The following is a 17,379-nucleotide window of genomic DNA, read 5'->3' as shown; positions in this document are numbered from 1 at the left end:
TTTTTTGTTATAGTAGAAAAAATATAGAATTTTATACCACTATTGCTATCTAGAACTATAAATGTAAATAGGAGAATAGCACAGCCACTGGCAGTTCTCCTGGACCATTACCCCTCTAAGTTTTATATTTATTAATCTATAAATACTGTATGAAGACCTTTCAGTGAGAATAAACCAGACAGTAAACAGAAGGTTTAAGAACTTTGAGCTTTGCACTTCTATTTAGAAGTCACATTGAAGTGTGCTAAACAAAAAGAAACCTGGCACATAATGTAATCTTGTGCAATTCATTGAACTATGTTTCAAATATAGTTGTACCATTTAAAATTACTATCTTATCCTGATGATAAAACATTAGAGCTTTATTTTAATATTAATTAGACATTGTATGAAATTAGAGAAAAATCCCTCATCCGGAAAACCCCAATTCCCAAGCATTCTGGATAATAGGTCGGATAGCTGTAGTTAAAACATGGTTTTTCTAGAGTTAATTCTCCCAGAACTGGATCCCTGTTGCATTAAATTCCAGTGTTTCAAAATGATGATATATCGTGTTTGCTTCTTGACTATGATCCTATTGGGTACTTTAGTAAAAATGTTCAGTAAAGATTTAAGTTTTGCTTTACTGCATCTGTTTGACCGTCCTGTTTGGCATATATTCAGTGAAGATGAACATTTTATGTAATGTTCAGGTGCTCTCGGGTGTATTTGGAAAGTTTTACTATAAGAATTAGCATCTCTGTACTTAGGCTATGATTTTGGAGAAAGATTTCAGTTAGCAGTTGCTGCACAAAAATAGCAGATGGCTTTGCTATTGTAGTTTTATTGGTGATTCTGACTGTAATTACATACTTATTTTCACACTGAGACTAAAAACCTGTTTTAGGAACTTGAACAGACAAGACCCAGTGCTTGTCTATTTGCAGACTAATCAATATCTTGTAAAGTCTCTTGTATTGAGCAAATACTTGACATAAATTCTTCTTTTCTCAACAGTCCCACTTAGAGTTCTTACAGCAAAGGCTCAATTCCAAGACAATATACTTTAAACAGCAAACCCTGTGTCACACATTGGGTGGAAATGCATGTCCTTTGGTTACGATTACTGCAATGCCTTCGGCAAAACACAAGAGCCACTACCAAAATCTACGTAAGTACATTCAATGTCAGTTTCAACATTTATAAACATATTACAATGCTCAGGAAGTTAACTTAACATTTGCAAGAGCAGACTTTATTCTATGTTATTAATTAATAATCCTAACAATAATTTAAGTGGAATTAAGTTTGTCTAGTCTGGCCAAAAAGTTATCTAATCACCGGTGACAGGTTGCACAACAATACAATACCACATATAGAAAACTTGCGACAACTTCGCAATTATGGTCTGCAGAATAGCTAAATGACAAGGGGCACTGATAAAGGACTATCAAAATCTAAGTCACTTGAGGGGTGCCCCAGTGACCCAGGAGTCTCCTACATGTGTTGAAATTTATGGCATACGCAGTATAAGACTTTTCAAAAGACTTCTGTTCTGGTAGTTGCCTGCCCTGCAGGAATGCACCTCAATGTAAAGTAAGCTCATTGTAGGTGGTAAGTGATTGCAATCAGTCAAGGTTACAAATTGATAATCCCCAAAGACTTTTTCTGGTCCTTTTAGTCATTCTTCACACAGGAGGGCTCAAGAGCAAACCTCTCAGTGTTTATTGTGTGAGCACTTCTACCCCTCTGCGCTAAGAGTCGGCTGAAAAAAATTGATGAGTTTAGAGAGCAGAACCATGATGCACAGCTAATCCGTGTTCTAAGGGTAGGTGGTAGGGAATAATGCAAAGGCCATGCCCAGGTCTTGAAATGGAGTGCAGAGGTCTATGGTCATTTGCAGATGGCCAAATGCAGCATGCAAAGTACAAAAACATGGCTGATTGCAGCCTTTCTTTGCACATTGTAGCCTAAGATGTTTGGAGTGTTTACAGTATTGTAATGCATTACAATACTTTCTCAAAGTTTGGTACGAGTCTAGTATCTCAAAGCAACCAGTAAGATATTTGGTTTTAAACTATATGCAAACTATATGCAATTAATTTCTGCCTATTGATTGGTTTCTATGTATCAGATAGACATTCTTGAAGATGTGTAATTTTATGTAGTTAGTTGGCTTAAAGTGAGAATATGGTATAGAATTCTAGAAATAGGAAGAAGACAAACAATTCTGCAACCCAGAACCAAGACATTTCTTTAAGTGAAAATTGCACATAAGGAGCATGAATGAGTTAATTTGGGTTCAGGCAAAGATGTAAGAAGGGTATTCCTATCATTCATTCAATGGTGAGTAAAGAAATCTATCTATCTATCTATCTATCATCTACATATATATATATATATATATATTATTATTATTATTATTATTCCAATGTTTCGGTCTTCCTCCACAAGGTGTCTCAAGGAAGACCGAAACGTTGGAATAATAAATAAACTTTATCTCTTTTTCACCATATTTTAAGTCCTGTGAGTGCCTTGCTTTACATGATATTCTATATGACTTTTCTGCAGTGTGCACCCAGGCTTTTTCTCCATAGTATAGTTCTCTATACAAGAGTCTCTGTATCTCAAGTTCTCTGCCTGCCATATTATGTAGTAAGCACATTCAAAGCAGAATTAACAACACATCTTCACCGATACCCAAGATCAGCTTTGCTTTGCCTTCTCTTAGTTCTTCTCAGTTGTGATTGCAATGCCGGTACAATATGCCACTTCCTGTAGATCTCCAGATGAATACAGCCTGAGCTGTGATTTCATACACTTTGAGAGGTACTGATGATTGAAGAACTCTGGCAAACTCTGACAGGCCGCATGTGAGTGATGATGCTGAAGAATTCAAGCTGGATATTTTATCACACTGAATTGCTTTACAGCACATTGCCTTCAACTTTCTTTTGACGGGATTCAGTGACGGGATTATACTTCTATTTATTTTCTGCCAAATGTCAGAAATTAGGTAAAGCCATAAAGAGGAAAGTAGAGTAAAAGTACAGATAATTTATTTCATAAGGCTTTATGTAGTAGAGGAGCAATAATAAAGCCCTTTGATGTTTCACAAGAAGTAATTAATTTGGCATCTGCAGCACAAAATCATTAACATGAAACTTCACCTTAATTAAATACAGGTTGTCTGGCATATAAAGGAAGCACAAATATTTCTCTGTTATTAAAATACTGTTTAAAGCAGCTACCTGTAGGCCAAGTCAATTATATTGATTCAGGCCTGCCTTTCTAACATAATTTATATTAGGTAATCACCTTTGTAGTAATTGTGGGATGTGGGTTCACTTTCTATAGAATACAACAGCTTTAGTTCTTAAAGGGCCAGTATTACCTACCTGTAGATGAAAAGGTTCTGATAATACTTGTACAGGTATGGGAACTGTTATCCAGAATTCTTGGGGACTGAGGTCTTCCAGATAAGGGATCTTTCCATAATTTGGATCTCCATACCTTTAGTCTGCTACAAAATCACCAATAGGATTGTTTTGCCTTCAATAATGATTATTTATATCTGGGATCAATCGCCTGGTACTGTTTTATTATTACAGAGAAAAATAAAATAATTTTTAAACATTTGAATTGAGTAAAATGGAGTCTATCGTTCTCAAGCTTTCTGGATAGTTGTTTTCCAGATAAAAGATATTTAGAGTTTTTAAAATCGATCTGCCTTTGTTTTTTCTCCAAAGAAAACACAACTTGATTCTTCTATCCATCAGTTTTGCTGGATTGTTAATTTGATATCACTACTTTCATTTAATTGGAAAGTATCTCCAACCAATTAATTAAAAATGCATTATTCAATTAATTGGTTGAATTAATTTGGAAGCTCACTATTCATTGATATTTATTGGAACAAGTTTCAACCCATTGAGTATGATTGGAGATACGTTCCAATTAAACAAATCCAGTGTTTAAATTTATCTCATGCACCGCTGGCTTTTTACCAGCAAGGGTGAACATATTTGAAGCGAGTGCACGGCTTTATATGAATTTATAAGATGTCAGCTACTTTCTAAGAAATCTTATGGTAAAATCCTGCTTTGCCTGAAGATGGTCAGAACACTGGATGAAAATCAGGCTAAGTCATCGCATAGTATTCAGTTTGGCCATGCTCGCGAATGGCCAAATGGCATCAATCCAGTGGCTATACTTGAAGTTTTAAATATATTGCAAGAGAAAATAGAAATCTTCAAAATAGTAAGGAGTAAGGTCCTAGTAATTTACTTAATTATAAGAGTGACCAGTTTCTCTTTAAGTAATTAATGCATAAACACAACCAGGTTGCAAACAGGAACCTAAAACTAGTGAAGTAGAAGTACTCTGATCACTGATGCACAACATGTGATTCACAAATTGGTTCTCTTGCTTTTACTTGTCCAGATCCCCATAATTTTAGTATAAAAGGTTTAGTATTGTAGTACCTTTGGTACCAAAGGAGTCAAAACACATGGTGCCTTTTTTATAAACTAGGGAACCATGGCAACCCCGGCTAAATACTGAACTACTAGGGAATTACTTTGTCCTTAAAAAAGAAACATATTCCTCTTCTAACTGTAAATCAGGCCAAATCCCTTCTAAGGGTGTCACGGCCGGCACCCGATACCAGAACAAATGCCAAGCACCCTGGTCTCGGCTCGGCTTCACCAGTAGTGTGACCACCGTTGGGCTTCGGGAGGAGCCCTCAGCTTACTTGGGTGCCACCTGGACTTAACGAGGGGTGCAAGGCGAGATGTTCTGGCTGGCGAAGGGGCACGGCTGTTAGCAGAGTCTTTTGGGCCGAAGGTCACGGTACAAATGGAGCAGGCAAGAGAATCGTCAGACAGGCAAGGTCGAGGCAGGCAGATATCAAGAATCGTAAGGCAGGCTAGGGTCAAACCCGGTTGTCAATCAAGGGGTAAAGCAGGAAGAGTTGTCGTAGGCAGGCAGGGTCATGATACAGAATGCAGAATAGTCAGGAACAGGCTGGGTCAAACACGGGTAATCAAACAGACTAGATACAGAACAGATCAGACGCACAAGGCTCAGGAACCACTAGAAACAAGTTCTATCACGGGCACTGGCTGGGAGTATGAATGGGCCTTAAATACCTTCAAATTTCGCGCCAAAACGTGCGCCAATGCATAATCACGCCAGCGCGCCTGTGCCTTTAAGAGGTGCGCAGGCGCGCCACGTGCGCCCTAGAAATCAAGATGTCGCTGGATCTGGTGCCAACGAGCCACGCGGCGGGCGTCCCCGCCACACAGGTAATATTATTACAAAGGGTAAGGGCACACCTGGCAAGTCGCCCGCGGCATGGCACACGCAGAGTTTCGTATTCCAAAGTCGCCCCAAGTTGCCTCGTGAGTGGGAAGGCGTGGGAAGGCGTTCAGGGAGATTAGTCGCCAAGAGATTAGTCGCCGCAAAGACAAGGAGATTAGTCGGCAGGTGATTAAATCTCCGCCATTTGCCAGGAAGACGTTTGGGGAGATTAGTCGCCGCAAAGATGGGGAGATTTGGTCGACCAGGAAGGTGTTCGGGGAGATTCGTCGTTGCAAAGACGAGGCGATTAGTCGCCAGGCAACTAAATCTTCCCGAATCGCCAGGTGTGCCCTTACCCTAGGGATAACATAAAATAAAGGTTAGGAAAACCTTTAACCCCATAGTACAATAAAATTAGGTTACTGCAATTAAAGAAATGGACAACACATACTTTCATTGATGCTATGGCCGCGGCTCTGTTTGCTTATATAGCAAAGAGGGGGCTGATTTCTGTACCTCCTGCTATTTGCTTAAGGGCATTTCCATTTAGAAGTGCACAATAAACAATACATTATAATACCTTACAACTTAATTTGCTACTCAATAAAACTGAATAATAAAACAACATAAATATCTCGGATCTCAAATAAATTAAAAGCTGCTTTCAACTGTAAAAGGCATTTTCTGTTCCATTAGCAACTTTTGTGATGAGCTTTAGATTTTTGAATATGAGCAACCTAAATGCAGACGAGGACTAAAGAAGAACACACAGAAAACCCTACTATATCAAAGTAACCTCATATGTTGGATATTGGAAATAATGATCCTGAAGAAAATGTACACAGTTTAATTAAACACATTGATTAAATCAATACAATTCAACTGCTTAGCACTAAAATCTTCTTAATCTCATTAAAAGTAATTTGGGCCTCGATAATTGATTAATAATGCATTAGATTTCTATGAATTATTGAATTTGAGTTATAATTGAGCGGCAATCTGCATTTCAACAAGTACTGAATGCTAATTACAAAGGGCGCTGTTTGTTTGAATAACTTCTCAAAGCTAAATATGAAATTAGATTTTTTACAAAATAAAAAGAGATAGATTAAAAAAACAAAAAACTAAACATGACATATTTTGCAATGAGAGACAGATCTGATTTTGTCAGTGCTTTATCAAATCTTTTCAAAGCTTCTTAGTGCTTTTTCTTTTAAACCCGGCAGATAGCACAAGTATCTCGCCTCTCTCTTCCTACTAATTGATTAGGAATGAACATACACTTGTGTGAATATTGATCCACTTCATATAATAAGGCCATTCAAAGCCATGGTATTAACAAGCTTATTTATTCTGCTGCTACCAGTAAAAGAAGCATTGTAAATTCAGGCAAAATTTTTGATTCGGATAAAGTCAGCTTGTTTTCAATCTCTGTTCATGAGGCTATTACTGAAAATACATTATAATGTTCATATGTGATATACTGTCTAGATATTTTATTTTTTGTTGCATTCAATTATAATTTTTTAGAATAATGGGCAAATTGTTAGTTCATGCTTGGTGAGGCCTATAACCAGTGGTATCATGTTCATTCCATCTTAGGGGCAGATTTGATAAAGATTTGTATTTTTTTTATCAAGCTCTTTTCCCACTTTGGAATAAATCATTCAAGTGCAGAAAAGATCATTAACGGCGTTGTTCACCTTTAAGTTAACTTTAAGTATGTTGTAGAATGGCCAATTCTATCAATATTTCAGTTGGTCTTCATTATTTATTTATTATAGTTGTGTAATTATTTGCCTTCTTCTTCTGACTCTTTCCAGCTTTCAAATGGGGGTCACTGACCCCATCTAAAAAACAAATGCTCTGTAAGGCTACAATTTTATTTTTATTGCTACTTTTTATTACTCCTATTTCTATTCAGGCCTCTCCTTTTCATATTCCAACCTCATATTCAAATCATTGCATGGTTGCTTGGGTAATTTGGACCCTAGCAACCAGATTGCTGAAATTGTAAACTGGAGAGCTGCTGAATATAAAGCCAAATAACTCAAAAACTACAAATAATAATCCACTATTTTGGATTCGGCCGAACCCTCGAATCCTTCGTGAAAGATTCGGCCAATTACTGAACCGAATCTGAATCCTAATTTGCATATGCAAATTAGGGGTTAAAAGGGGAAAATATTTTTTACTTCCTTGTTTTGTGACAAAAAGTCATGCGATTTCCCTTGCCACCCCTAATTTGCATATGCAAATTAGGATTCGGATTCGGTTCGGCCGGGCAGAAGGATCCTGGATTCGGTGCATCCCTACTCAGAATATCACTCTCTACATAATACTAACAGTCAACTCAAAGGTGAACAACCCCTTTAAGGAATTACCAAACCCCTTTTTAACTTAATTAGTTTTCACCATGCTTATTTATTTTTGATTTGGTGGGGTGTTAGAGCTCAGTGCTGCCACTCCAGTTGTAATCAATTAGCTGTCTCCTTATGACTATATACTATGACTCCCAGCTCAAGAGCTAGAACACTAAGTGCTGCAAAGCACATCCCTTAGTGCTCATTCGAAAAGAACTTGCATCTGGTGTCTTACAACGCTCTGCACTCAGTGCCTGATTGGAATTCTGGCATTAGATGTAGAACTTAACACTAGTGGGCATGATGAAGTCCAGCCATTACCACCTGCCAAATTTGAGACAATCCAAAATGAATCAAATGTACTTTTTGACTTTCACTTAAAGGAAAACTATACCCCCCAAACAATGTAGGTCTCTATTAAAAGATACTGAGTAAAACAGCTCATGTGTAAAACCCTGCTTCATGTAAATGAACCATTATCATAATAATATACTTTTTTAGAAGTATGTGCCATTGGGTAATCATAAATAGAAAATTGCCATTTTAAAAAATAAGGGCCGCCTACTGAGATCGTACGATTCACTGTACTCACATACAAACCACATGTAAGGTCACATGAGCCAATTAACAGACAGAGTTCTGCCTTTTGCTTCCTCACTTCTTCCTGTTACAGTTAGTGTTGTAGTATTTCTGGTCAGGTGATCTCTGAGGCAGCACAGATAGAGTCACGAAATGGTGGTTCAAGGCAAGAGATGTAAAAGGGCAATATTTATGTAAATATATATTCCAGTTTGGTAAGATTCTTTAATATGTCATTCAATTTGATATAAACTATCTGTTGCTTAAGTATTCATTTTGGGGGTATAGTTTTCCTTTAATCATCAGCAGTTTCAGAAATTCCACAGGATTTATGTTATAATGGTGTGCACCAATAAAGCCATTAGCCTCCTATTATTTTGCACAACCTGAGCAGCCTGCTAGTGGATCTCTGGAACTACCACCATGTCCAAACTGGCAGCAATTCTAGGGTTAAGCTTGCACAAAATTAATCAGAACAGACATTGCCACAGTTCAAGTATGTTGTCCAAGGACATGTACATTTATTCTTATATAAATATGTGCATAGAGTGATAGAGCTTAGTAGAGCTTTGCATTTGTAACTGAGGCTTTGAATCTATATGGCAGTTTCCCCAGACATTTAGAATATTACCTCAATTTACCTTGATTGGAAAGATTTTCTAATGCTCAATGATTTAAACCATATTGGATTATAACTGCATCAATGAATAACTTTGAAAAATGATCACTGAAAATATATTTTTTACAGCAGTTATTCACATTTAAATCCTGTTTTATGCCTTTAATGACTGCTTTAATGGCTTGCTACTTTGGATTTTTTCTAAGTATATTGCTATTGATTCAATTATTGACCTATATTGCATGACAAACTACGGTAGAAAAAAATGTGCAGAGTACATGGATCTTGTGCTTTACAGCCATTTATAATTTCTCATGTATTAGCCTCTTCCATTTTGTAGTGTTGAGGCAATAAAGCCCTGTCTGTGGTCACTTTGTTCAAGTTGGCAAAATGCTTAAGAAACCAGCAAAAAAAAAAAAAAAAAAAAAAAACCCAGTTCCCAGCTATAAAGGTTCTAATTCTTGCAAAGGATTTCTGCATATGTAGTCTTTAAGGCAAACTTTTCTGCAAATGGCAACACAGCAATATAAGAATTTTGTTAATAATGGCCTGGATATGTTGCACTTTCTACCTTCCTAAAGCTGACATGTTTAAGAGTATTTAGATAATTAATGGTGTCTTTGTGTCATTATAAGTGGCTTCCTTGCTCCTATTGTTTGATCACAAAGAAGTAATCGCTGCCATGGGAACTAAAGAATAGCTATTAGATTTATTTATTTATGGAGAACCAGGGGTAATATATTTCTAATTATTATGAGGTAACTGGTAGTAGAGAGAGCAGCATAAATAAATATTGTACGAGTCACATACCAATATATGAGCTGACGAGGCCTGGCAGCATCAGTATTTGTAATGGCCATGTAGGAATATGACAGACGTCTACATCACAGTAAAATAATGAACATTAGTATTGTATTCATTTATATAGCACAATCAATGTACCGTATATACTCGAGTATAAGCCGAGTTTTTCAGCCCCCAAAATATGCTGAAAAACTCTACATACCTCGGCTTATTCTCGGGTGAAGCGCAAAAATGGTCGCCTAAGAATAGTCGCCGGCGTCCAAGAATAGTCGCTGGCGTCCAAGAATAGTCTCCAAGAATATTCGCCGGCGTCCAAGAATGGTCGCCGGCATCCAAAAACGAGACGCCGGCACCTCCGATGGGAGCAGAAACCCTCAATTTTTTGATTGAAACTTACCAGAAGCTGCTGCATTTCTCACCCTCTGCTTATACTCAAGTCAAGAAGCTTTCCCAGTTTTTGGAGGTAAAATTAGGTACCTCGGCTTATACTCGGGACGGCTTATACTCGAGTATATACGGTACGCAATTACATAGTAAGAATAAACACTAAAATGCAAGGAAGTTCTATACACAGATGAAATGAGGTCCCTGGCCTGAAGAGCTTACAATCTATTAAGATTAGGGTTTTGGTCAGTCACACACCTCCACATGGATGTATAAAATGTCGATCTGAAAGCAATGCAGTTTCTTCTCTGTTAGGTTATTTTTAAAGATAAGCAAAACAACAGACGTGGTGCCAGGGAAACTGTAGTTTGTTCAGACAGATATATTATTAGGTAGCTCCCACAGCTTATTCGCTTCAGTTATTGATTCAGCATAGATGGGTCTCTTAGCTGATCCATTTCACTTACCAGGATTGCTAAAGAATTTTTGCAAAGAGGAGCTCAGGTAAGTGTTCACCATAGAGTGGGGAGAGGCAAATATAATTCTTATTATAGCATAGTATCATAGGAGGTGAGTTATTACAAAAAAATGAATCCTAAGGGAATAAGATGTTAAGCTTTAGTATTTGGAATGATTCAAGCTGCAGAAATTCATATAAAATGTTGATTATTTGCAATACAGAGGCACTGTTAATCACCAATCCTTTCCCTCCCCCAACTGATCTGGATATTTCTACAATTTTGCCCCATTTGCATCTACCCACAATTATTTTCCTCTTTTTCAAAAGAACCAAAGCCAGTACGTTTTGCATTGAACGTTTGAATCTATTTTGCATTTGTTCTTGCATTATTATACAATTATTGAACCGGTCGTTGAAAGATTTACATATTTTGACATTTATAAACATAGTTGTACCATGTGGTAACTAGTAATCATTCCCTGTCTTTCACATTTATTTTATAAACGAGCTTTACAATAACTGCAGAGCAGATTTATGATTGTTAGAGAAAAATCAATTGTGATCTGTTCATTATGATGATTGCAATACATTAAATCAAATATTGATTCTGAAGGAGTCCGATATAATGGCTAGGAATATAGCAGGATTCTCCATTTGGAATTATGCGTGTGCACTCAACATTTTAGATTTGCCATAATTTGTTTTTTTAGTTTAAAAACAAACTGACATTTGAAAAAGAAGGAAATGCCTTCCTGAAATAACAGCATTCTCCTTTTTAATTAGATGGTAGACATTTCCTAGATTCCAAGAGCTTCTATTTATTATTTACCATTTTAGCTCTTCCCTACTTTGGGGCATATTTCACAAAGAATGAAACTAGAGCTCGCTGCAATCTGATGCTCTATTAATTTTTACTTAATTTTTAGAGCTATATTTATCGAAGGATGAACAAATCTAGTAGGTATGAATAAAAAGTGGAGAACTGTGGCAATCTCTAGTTTAACTAGTTAATAAATATGCCCCTTTATAATTTCACCTTAAATTTGAGGAACTTTTGTGTTTAGAATTTATGACTATTCTTTTGCCATCTTTATCGTTTTTTAAATCCCATTTGTCTGGTTGGTTGGTTTTCCCTTGTACTTCCTGTTTGGACTAGGCTAATGGTAAAATTTGTCCAGGTTGGGTTCTTAATGGAATCTTATAAATCCAAAACTAAAACAAACAAAAATTTAGCACAGTAAATCGTACCAAGGCAAACAAACCATTACTTTTTATACTACTGTGACTGTACTACATTGTAGAAAAACTCCAATAGAATCGTGGAAGACAGCGCCTTCTTCAGCATGTGTTTCATAATATACATTGTAATGTAAATACATATATGGGTTGGTTTTAAGGCAACCAATTGGAGCTGCAAGCCCATGTTCTCAGCGCACACTTTAAATCAAGCGCAGATGTGGGAAATTTGTACCAGATTAAAATACCCTGGACAGGGGTCCAAAATCCAGATAAAAGATGCTAGGGACATATGAAAATATTAATAGCATGACAATCATAAGCCACCGTTCTTACTAATACTGATTAACTGCCTTTTGCTTTTCCCTTATTGGCATCCTATATAAAAAAAAAAACAATGACATAAATAGGGTTAAGTGTAAACTCAGACAAAGAAAGCAAGATGTGATTCCATGTGCAAGAAATAAATTGCGTTTCTGTTGTATTGTATCTGATCAGGCTAATAAATAGGAATGTTTTGCAACAGTGTGACCTAGGTTTGCCTGCCTTTGTTTTCTTCAAATCTCTCCCTCTAGGCCAATGCCAATGCATCCATTATCTGAGTCGATCATACCTTAGTCTGCCTGTGTCTCAGCTGTGAATTCGTATTCTTGAAAGAAAACTACCATTTTATCAGTGGGCATGATAGCATGGTACAGTGCTATTTACAGCATGACAAAATGAATGCAGAGGTACTATTAAAGAGCATTTTCATGCAAAACAAACCCTAATAACATCTGGCATTTCAGCTATGAATTTCCTTAGCGTATACTGTCCACACCCGTTCAGATCTGGGGGCAGAAACTGACCCTGCAGTTGTTTGCACAAATAAGCCAGAGATCTGCTGCTTCAGGCTCAGTGGACATGTTATGATTGTCATTTGTTGTAGAGGAGTAGCATTTATGTGAACCCTTTGATGGTTACCTACGTATATAGAAATACTACAAAGCAACACACACACATATTTATAGCATCTTGGCAGGTGGGCGACAGAGGAATTTGGGGTACTCTAAAATTGCAGGGAATGTTATTTATTATTTATTTTTTTATTTTTTCACCGTTATCTGCACAGAAAAAAAATTTTGTGCACAGATTTTAAACTTTTTGACCTCAAAATCTGTGTACGGGTACACCTTAGAGGGAGCATTGATCATGGGCAAGGTGGGTTGTAAGCAGAGATGTTCTGGTTTCCACCTGCAATGTTTACATATTGGTGCCTGCCTGCCCTGCATCATGTGACCTTGATAGGGTTTTTTTCACAGCAAAACCTTGTGAAAATATTTGCTCATCATTATGACAGTTTAACTCATGAAGGACCCAGCCCTTAATTCTTGTTTTGAATACCTCAAATTTAATATTTAAATTCCCAGATCTTTCTTTGTGTTATTCAATGTATCCTTTAAGAGCCAATACATTCATGTCTGAGAAATAATGAACACAGAAGTATTTTTCCAGGGGGTCTTTTGATTTATTGTGCACAGTGCAGATGCAGTCTTTTCCATAGTTTCTCCTCTGTATATCTCACCTATTGGACAGGTAGGACCATTATCATTCAGACAACATTGGATGTGGTACAGGTTGAAGACGCCTGAAATTGTATAATCCTGTTATCTTCTAGGAATGCTTATTCTTTCTGTACATACCATTTAAGACCTTTTTCAACGTCAATCTATGTATAAGTGCTTGTCTGCATGCCTACTATAGATGTATATATTTATAGATAATTAACCAGTAAAAAATTGGACTTGGGACTGAAAACAGCCCAGTGCTCATATGGGCTAAACAAGAAAAAAAAAGCTACAGAACACCCCTTTTTGATCCAGTTAAAATTAAAGCAGATGCCACGAATTTTAGCAAATTGACATTTAAAGGTTTCATAGCAGAATGGACTTATACCCCAAACTACCCTCCCAAATTACTACTACAAATTAATGTACATTGCTATTATAAATAGAGTAGAGTTATCCAATCACTTGAAAAGTCATGTCTAGAAAATCCATATAGTAGGAAAAAAATTAAATGCAATCTATACTGCCCTGCAACATGTGTATTAGAAATGTCCCTGAAATTTGAATTGGTCTTGTAAACCTAAGGTAATGTTCTGCAAAGCTAATGTTTCTTATAAAGGCCACTTAATACCATTGTTAGCTTGAAGCAATTGCACTTGTACAGCATTATCAGCAGGACCCATCCTATTAAGAAATGAGCTGCATGGGGAAGACAATACAAGATAATACAAACTATCAGAAAGCAAAGCAATATACCTTGATCATTTCCTCTCATTGATATTTCCCCAGTCTGATGAAAACAAAATAACAGAAGGCAATGGAAAGCAAATAGTTCATCTTTATTGTCTCTTCTGTCAACTCTACTTTAGGACTGAACTTCAAACATCAGTGAATTATTAGCATGGTTAATCCATTCCTGATGGGCTCCAGATGCTTAGGGCGATTGAGACATGTGTAACATATTACACCTGTTTTTCATTTGCTTGGAAGAGCCAGATAAGATTTGCAAATGTTTCTAAGGCACAGATAAGATTAGGGAAAGATTGGAAAACCATTTTCACGTTTCAACCAGATATGCAGTAATCGTAATCAATTTGTGCTGCGAAAAAGCCTCATGGCATGGGGCTTGTGTCCTTACCTTATTGCTTTCCGTAAGAAGCAAATTGCTGATAACACTATAATCTGCTTGTGTGCTATTAATATTTCGATTGGTTCATTTTGCTTTCATTTGGAAAATGTAGTCTGCAAAAATAATGCCAAAACACTCCCACTAGAAATACACTGAATAAAAAAAAAATACCATTGCAACTTGGTATAAAAGTAACTACATGCCAAGGCCCAAACCATGAGCAATGTCCGACAGGTAGATTTTGTCACCTGTGATAAATTGGCTCTACTGCAGGAGACAAAGCTCCCCAAAAATGCTCCACCGACAATAATTGAAATCGCCAGTGGGGAAACCTACACAGTGATTCATTTTTCCGAGACTTCACAACGTGCCTGTTTTACAGCTGCCAATTTCAATTATTGCCGGTGGAGAAGCATTTTTAGGAGATTTGTCGCTCAAAATAGAGCCAATTTATTATGGGTGACAAATCTCCCCGGCAGACATTGCTGTAATGGTCTAAGTTAAGTATTCACATAGCAATTTTTACCATAAATGAACATTGTGGATGAGCAAAATATTTTGCTACGTTTGCTGTGAAAAAACACTTAGACCCTAATGTATTGTAAAAAAAAAATGTTACTTGGTTGTAAAAAGTTCCTCACTAATGAACAATATTGAACGCTATTCAAACATAAATGAATAACATACATAATACAAATTAGTATTATTGTTTAGGTGTATAATTAGAACCGTTTGGGAATTTCCCTTCAAAATATTTTCTGCACTGGTTACCGTATCTGATACTTACAATACTTGTGACAAGCTTACAAATAGGGAAATGTAATAATAAGTATACTGCTTAGTCATGGTCAAGTTCCGTAACTCAGAGCAGCTGATGTTTTCTTTCAAACAGTAATTGCTACTTGCTAAATTGAAGCTATGGGCCAAGTCCAACCAATGAATGCATTATTATAAAGTGTTTCTAATGGCTGCGTGTAGTTAATTTGATTCAGTGGTAGCCTAAACATAAACAAAATCAACATAAAAAAGTGCATATGAATTGAGAATTAGTGATGGGCGAATAAATTCGCCACACTATTCGGATGCCCATTGACTTTTAACGCTGGCGTCAAAATTGATGCAGGCATCAAATTTCAAGTTTCGCAATTTTTTTGCCATTTTGTGAATTTCACAGGGATTTGCCCATCACTATTGATAATAAATGTTTAGTGCAAATGGGTAAAAACCTACACCAGTTAGTGATGTGCGGGCCGACCCCTGGACAAAATGCGTGGGGCGGGTGCGGGTCGAGCTAGACCTAGTACTGCCGGCTTCTGGCGCTGAAATTTATAGACTTCTGCCTGCCCCGTCCCTTTTGTAACGTGGGGGCGGGACTATAAATAAAGGGGAGCAGCGGGCCCGGGTCGGATGCGGGTAGGGAGTGGGCGGGTTAGGGTCAGGTGCGGGTCGAGAAATTCTTGACCCGCACATCACTAACACCAGTCTGTCTAAATGTCTTCAATCCCCCTAAATGTCTCCCTGTGTTTTTCCATACACAAGACTCTCAATCTTTTCTCTCCAGGTTAATATAAGGTCACGTATAGCCTTTAGTAATTGCACCTGTTTCTAATTCACAAGGGGAAAGTCATGCCGGCATTGTGGAGAGTTCATGAAATTATAGCGCATCCTTTCATCAGAAAGCCTTCATTTCCCACAAAGAAGTAGATTATGTGCTTTGAAACGAAAGTGTTCAATTGCACCTAAATTGTGATCATTTTCCATATTAGGATGGTAAGAGGCTTTTGGTCAAAGGTCATAATATTCCCTACACAGATATGTTAACCTTTCATGATTGTGGACTTAATTACAACAGCTTCCTTACACAAAAAGCGCAAATGTCAGCATGTAGGCACTAGGAAAAATGTTGTCTTATAAAAGAAAAAGAATATTCTGTACATTGTTGCTTTGTCAGTCCCAGCAAGACACTTTTCAAGGTGAGAATAACGTTAAGAAGAAATTGAATGCGCCAATAGATGCAGTACACTTGCACCTAAAGAATTGGGCGCAGACATCTCTCACATACGGAACACACGAAATAACAGGTGACCAATTGCAAGCAATTTGTTGCTCATATTTTGATGAATCTGGCGGATGAATGTGATGTGTATATATATATATATATATATATATATATATATATATATATATATAATCCTCTACATTTTGCATAAGGGTATATATTATCGGGAATGGTTGGGATTGTGGCTTTCCAGGTACAGGATGATTCTATTATTTATCTCCATAACTTTAGGCTTACATGGCATCAACCACGATTTACAGTATGTTATTTTAGTTCCCATCAAATATAAATGTCATAATATTGCAGAGATAAAGCAATACATCAAGTATCCAGAATTGTTTGTTTAAATAGGACTCTATGGGAGTATTTTGGAATGTTCTGGATAACAGGTTCTGCGTCCCATGCCTTTACAACATATTCAGTTAACTGTGACCTTATATTGCTTCGGTGAAATAATTCCTTTTTTTAAGTAATTTTCTTTTTCTGTGTTTATCTGACAGTGTCACAGTGTAATGTGACCATACTATAAGATGGTCATCCCATGAGGCCACTGTTCTTACGTTCTACTATCGGGCATAATTGTTGCCATAGTAGCAGTCATCACATGCTGGCTGAACAGTTAGTCTGTCTGCAGCCAGATTAAGCATTTTACTTGGACACTTCTTGAAGAAAACCATGGAAACCAGGAAAGAGAGTTCTTTTAGTTAAAACTGTAACAGTATGATTCCTTAAGCCTCATTTACAAACACAGTGTAGTGTGCAAAATGCAAATGCCTTTCCTAGAATTCTAGCATATTTAGCATCAAACTCAGCTTGCGCTCGATGCACAATATAGATGCAATGTAAAATCCAGGGCTGTCCAACTTCTGTGCTACAGAGGGCCCATAATTTTACAGGTCTACATGGTGGAGGGCTGATA

General features: G+C 37.0%; 1 protein-coding gene across 1 annotated transcript in view; it reads left to right on the top strand.

Moving 5' to 3' along the window:
* agbl1.L (AGBL carboxypeptidase 1 L homeolog) overlaps window positions 1-17,379 on the top strand; it is a 264,376-nt gene that overhangs the window by 82,106 nt on the left and 164,891 nt on the right. Inside the window, exon 17 of the mRNA XM_018253224.2 lies at window positions 997-1,150. Coding sequence (XP_018108713.1) covers window positions 997-1,150 — 154 coding nt within the window. The remainder of the gene's footprint in view (window positions 1-996; window positions 1,151-17,379) is intronic.

This window comes from Xenopus laevis, chromosome 3L, assembly GCF_017654675.1.
Source record: "Xenopus laevis strain J_2021 chromosome 3L, Xenopus_laevis_v10.1, whole genome shotgun sequence".
NCBI classification, from domain to species: domain Eukaryota; kingdom Metazoa; phylum Chordata; class Amphibia; order Anura; family Pipidae; genus Xenopus; species Xenopus laevis.
Note: the sequence above shows the minus strand (reverse complement) of the source record. Positions and strands in the feature narration are given on the sequence as shown.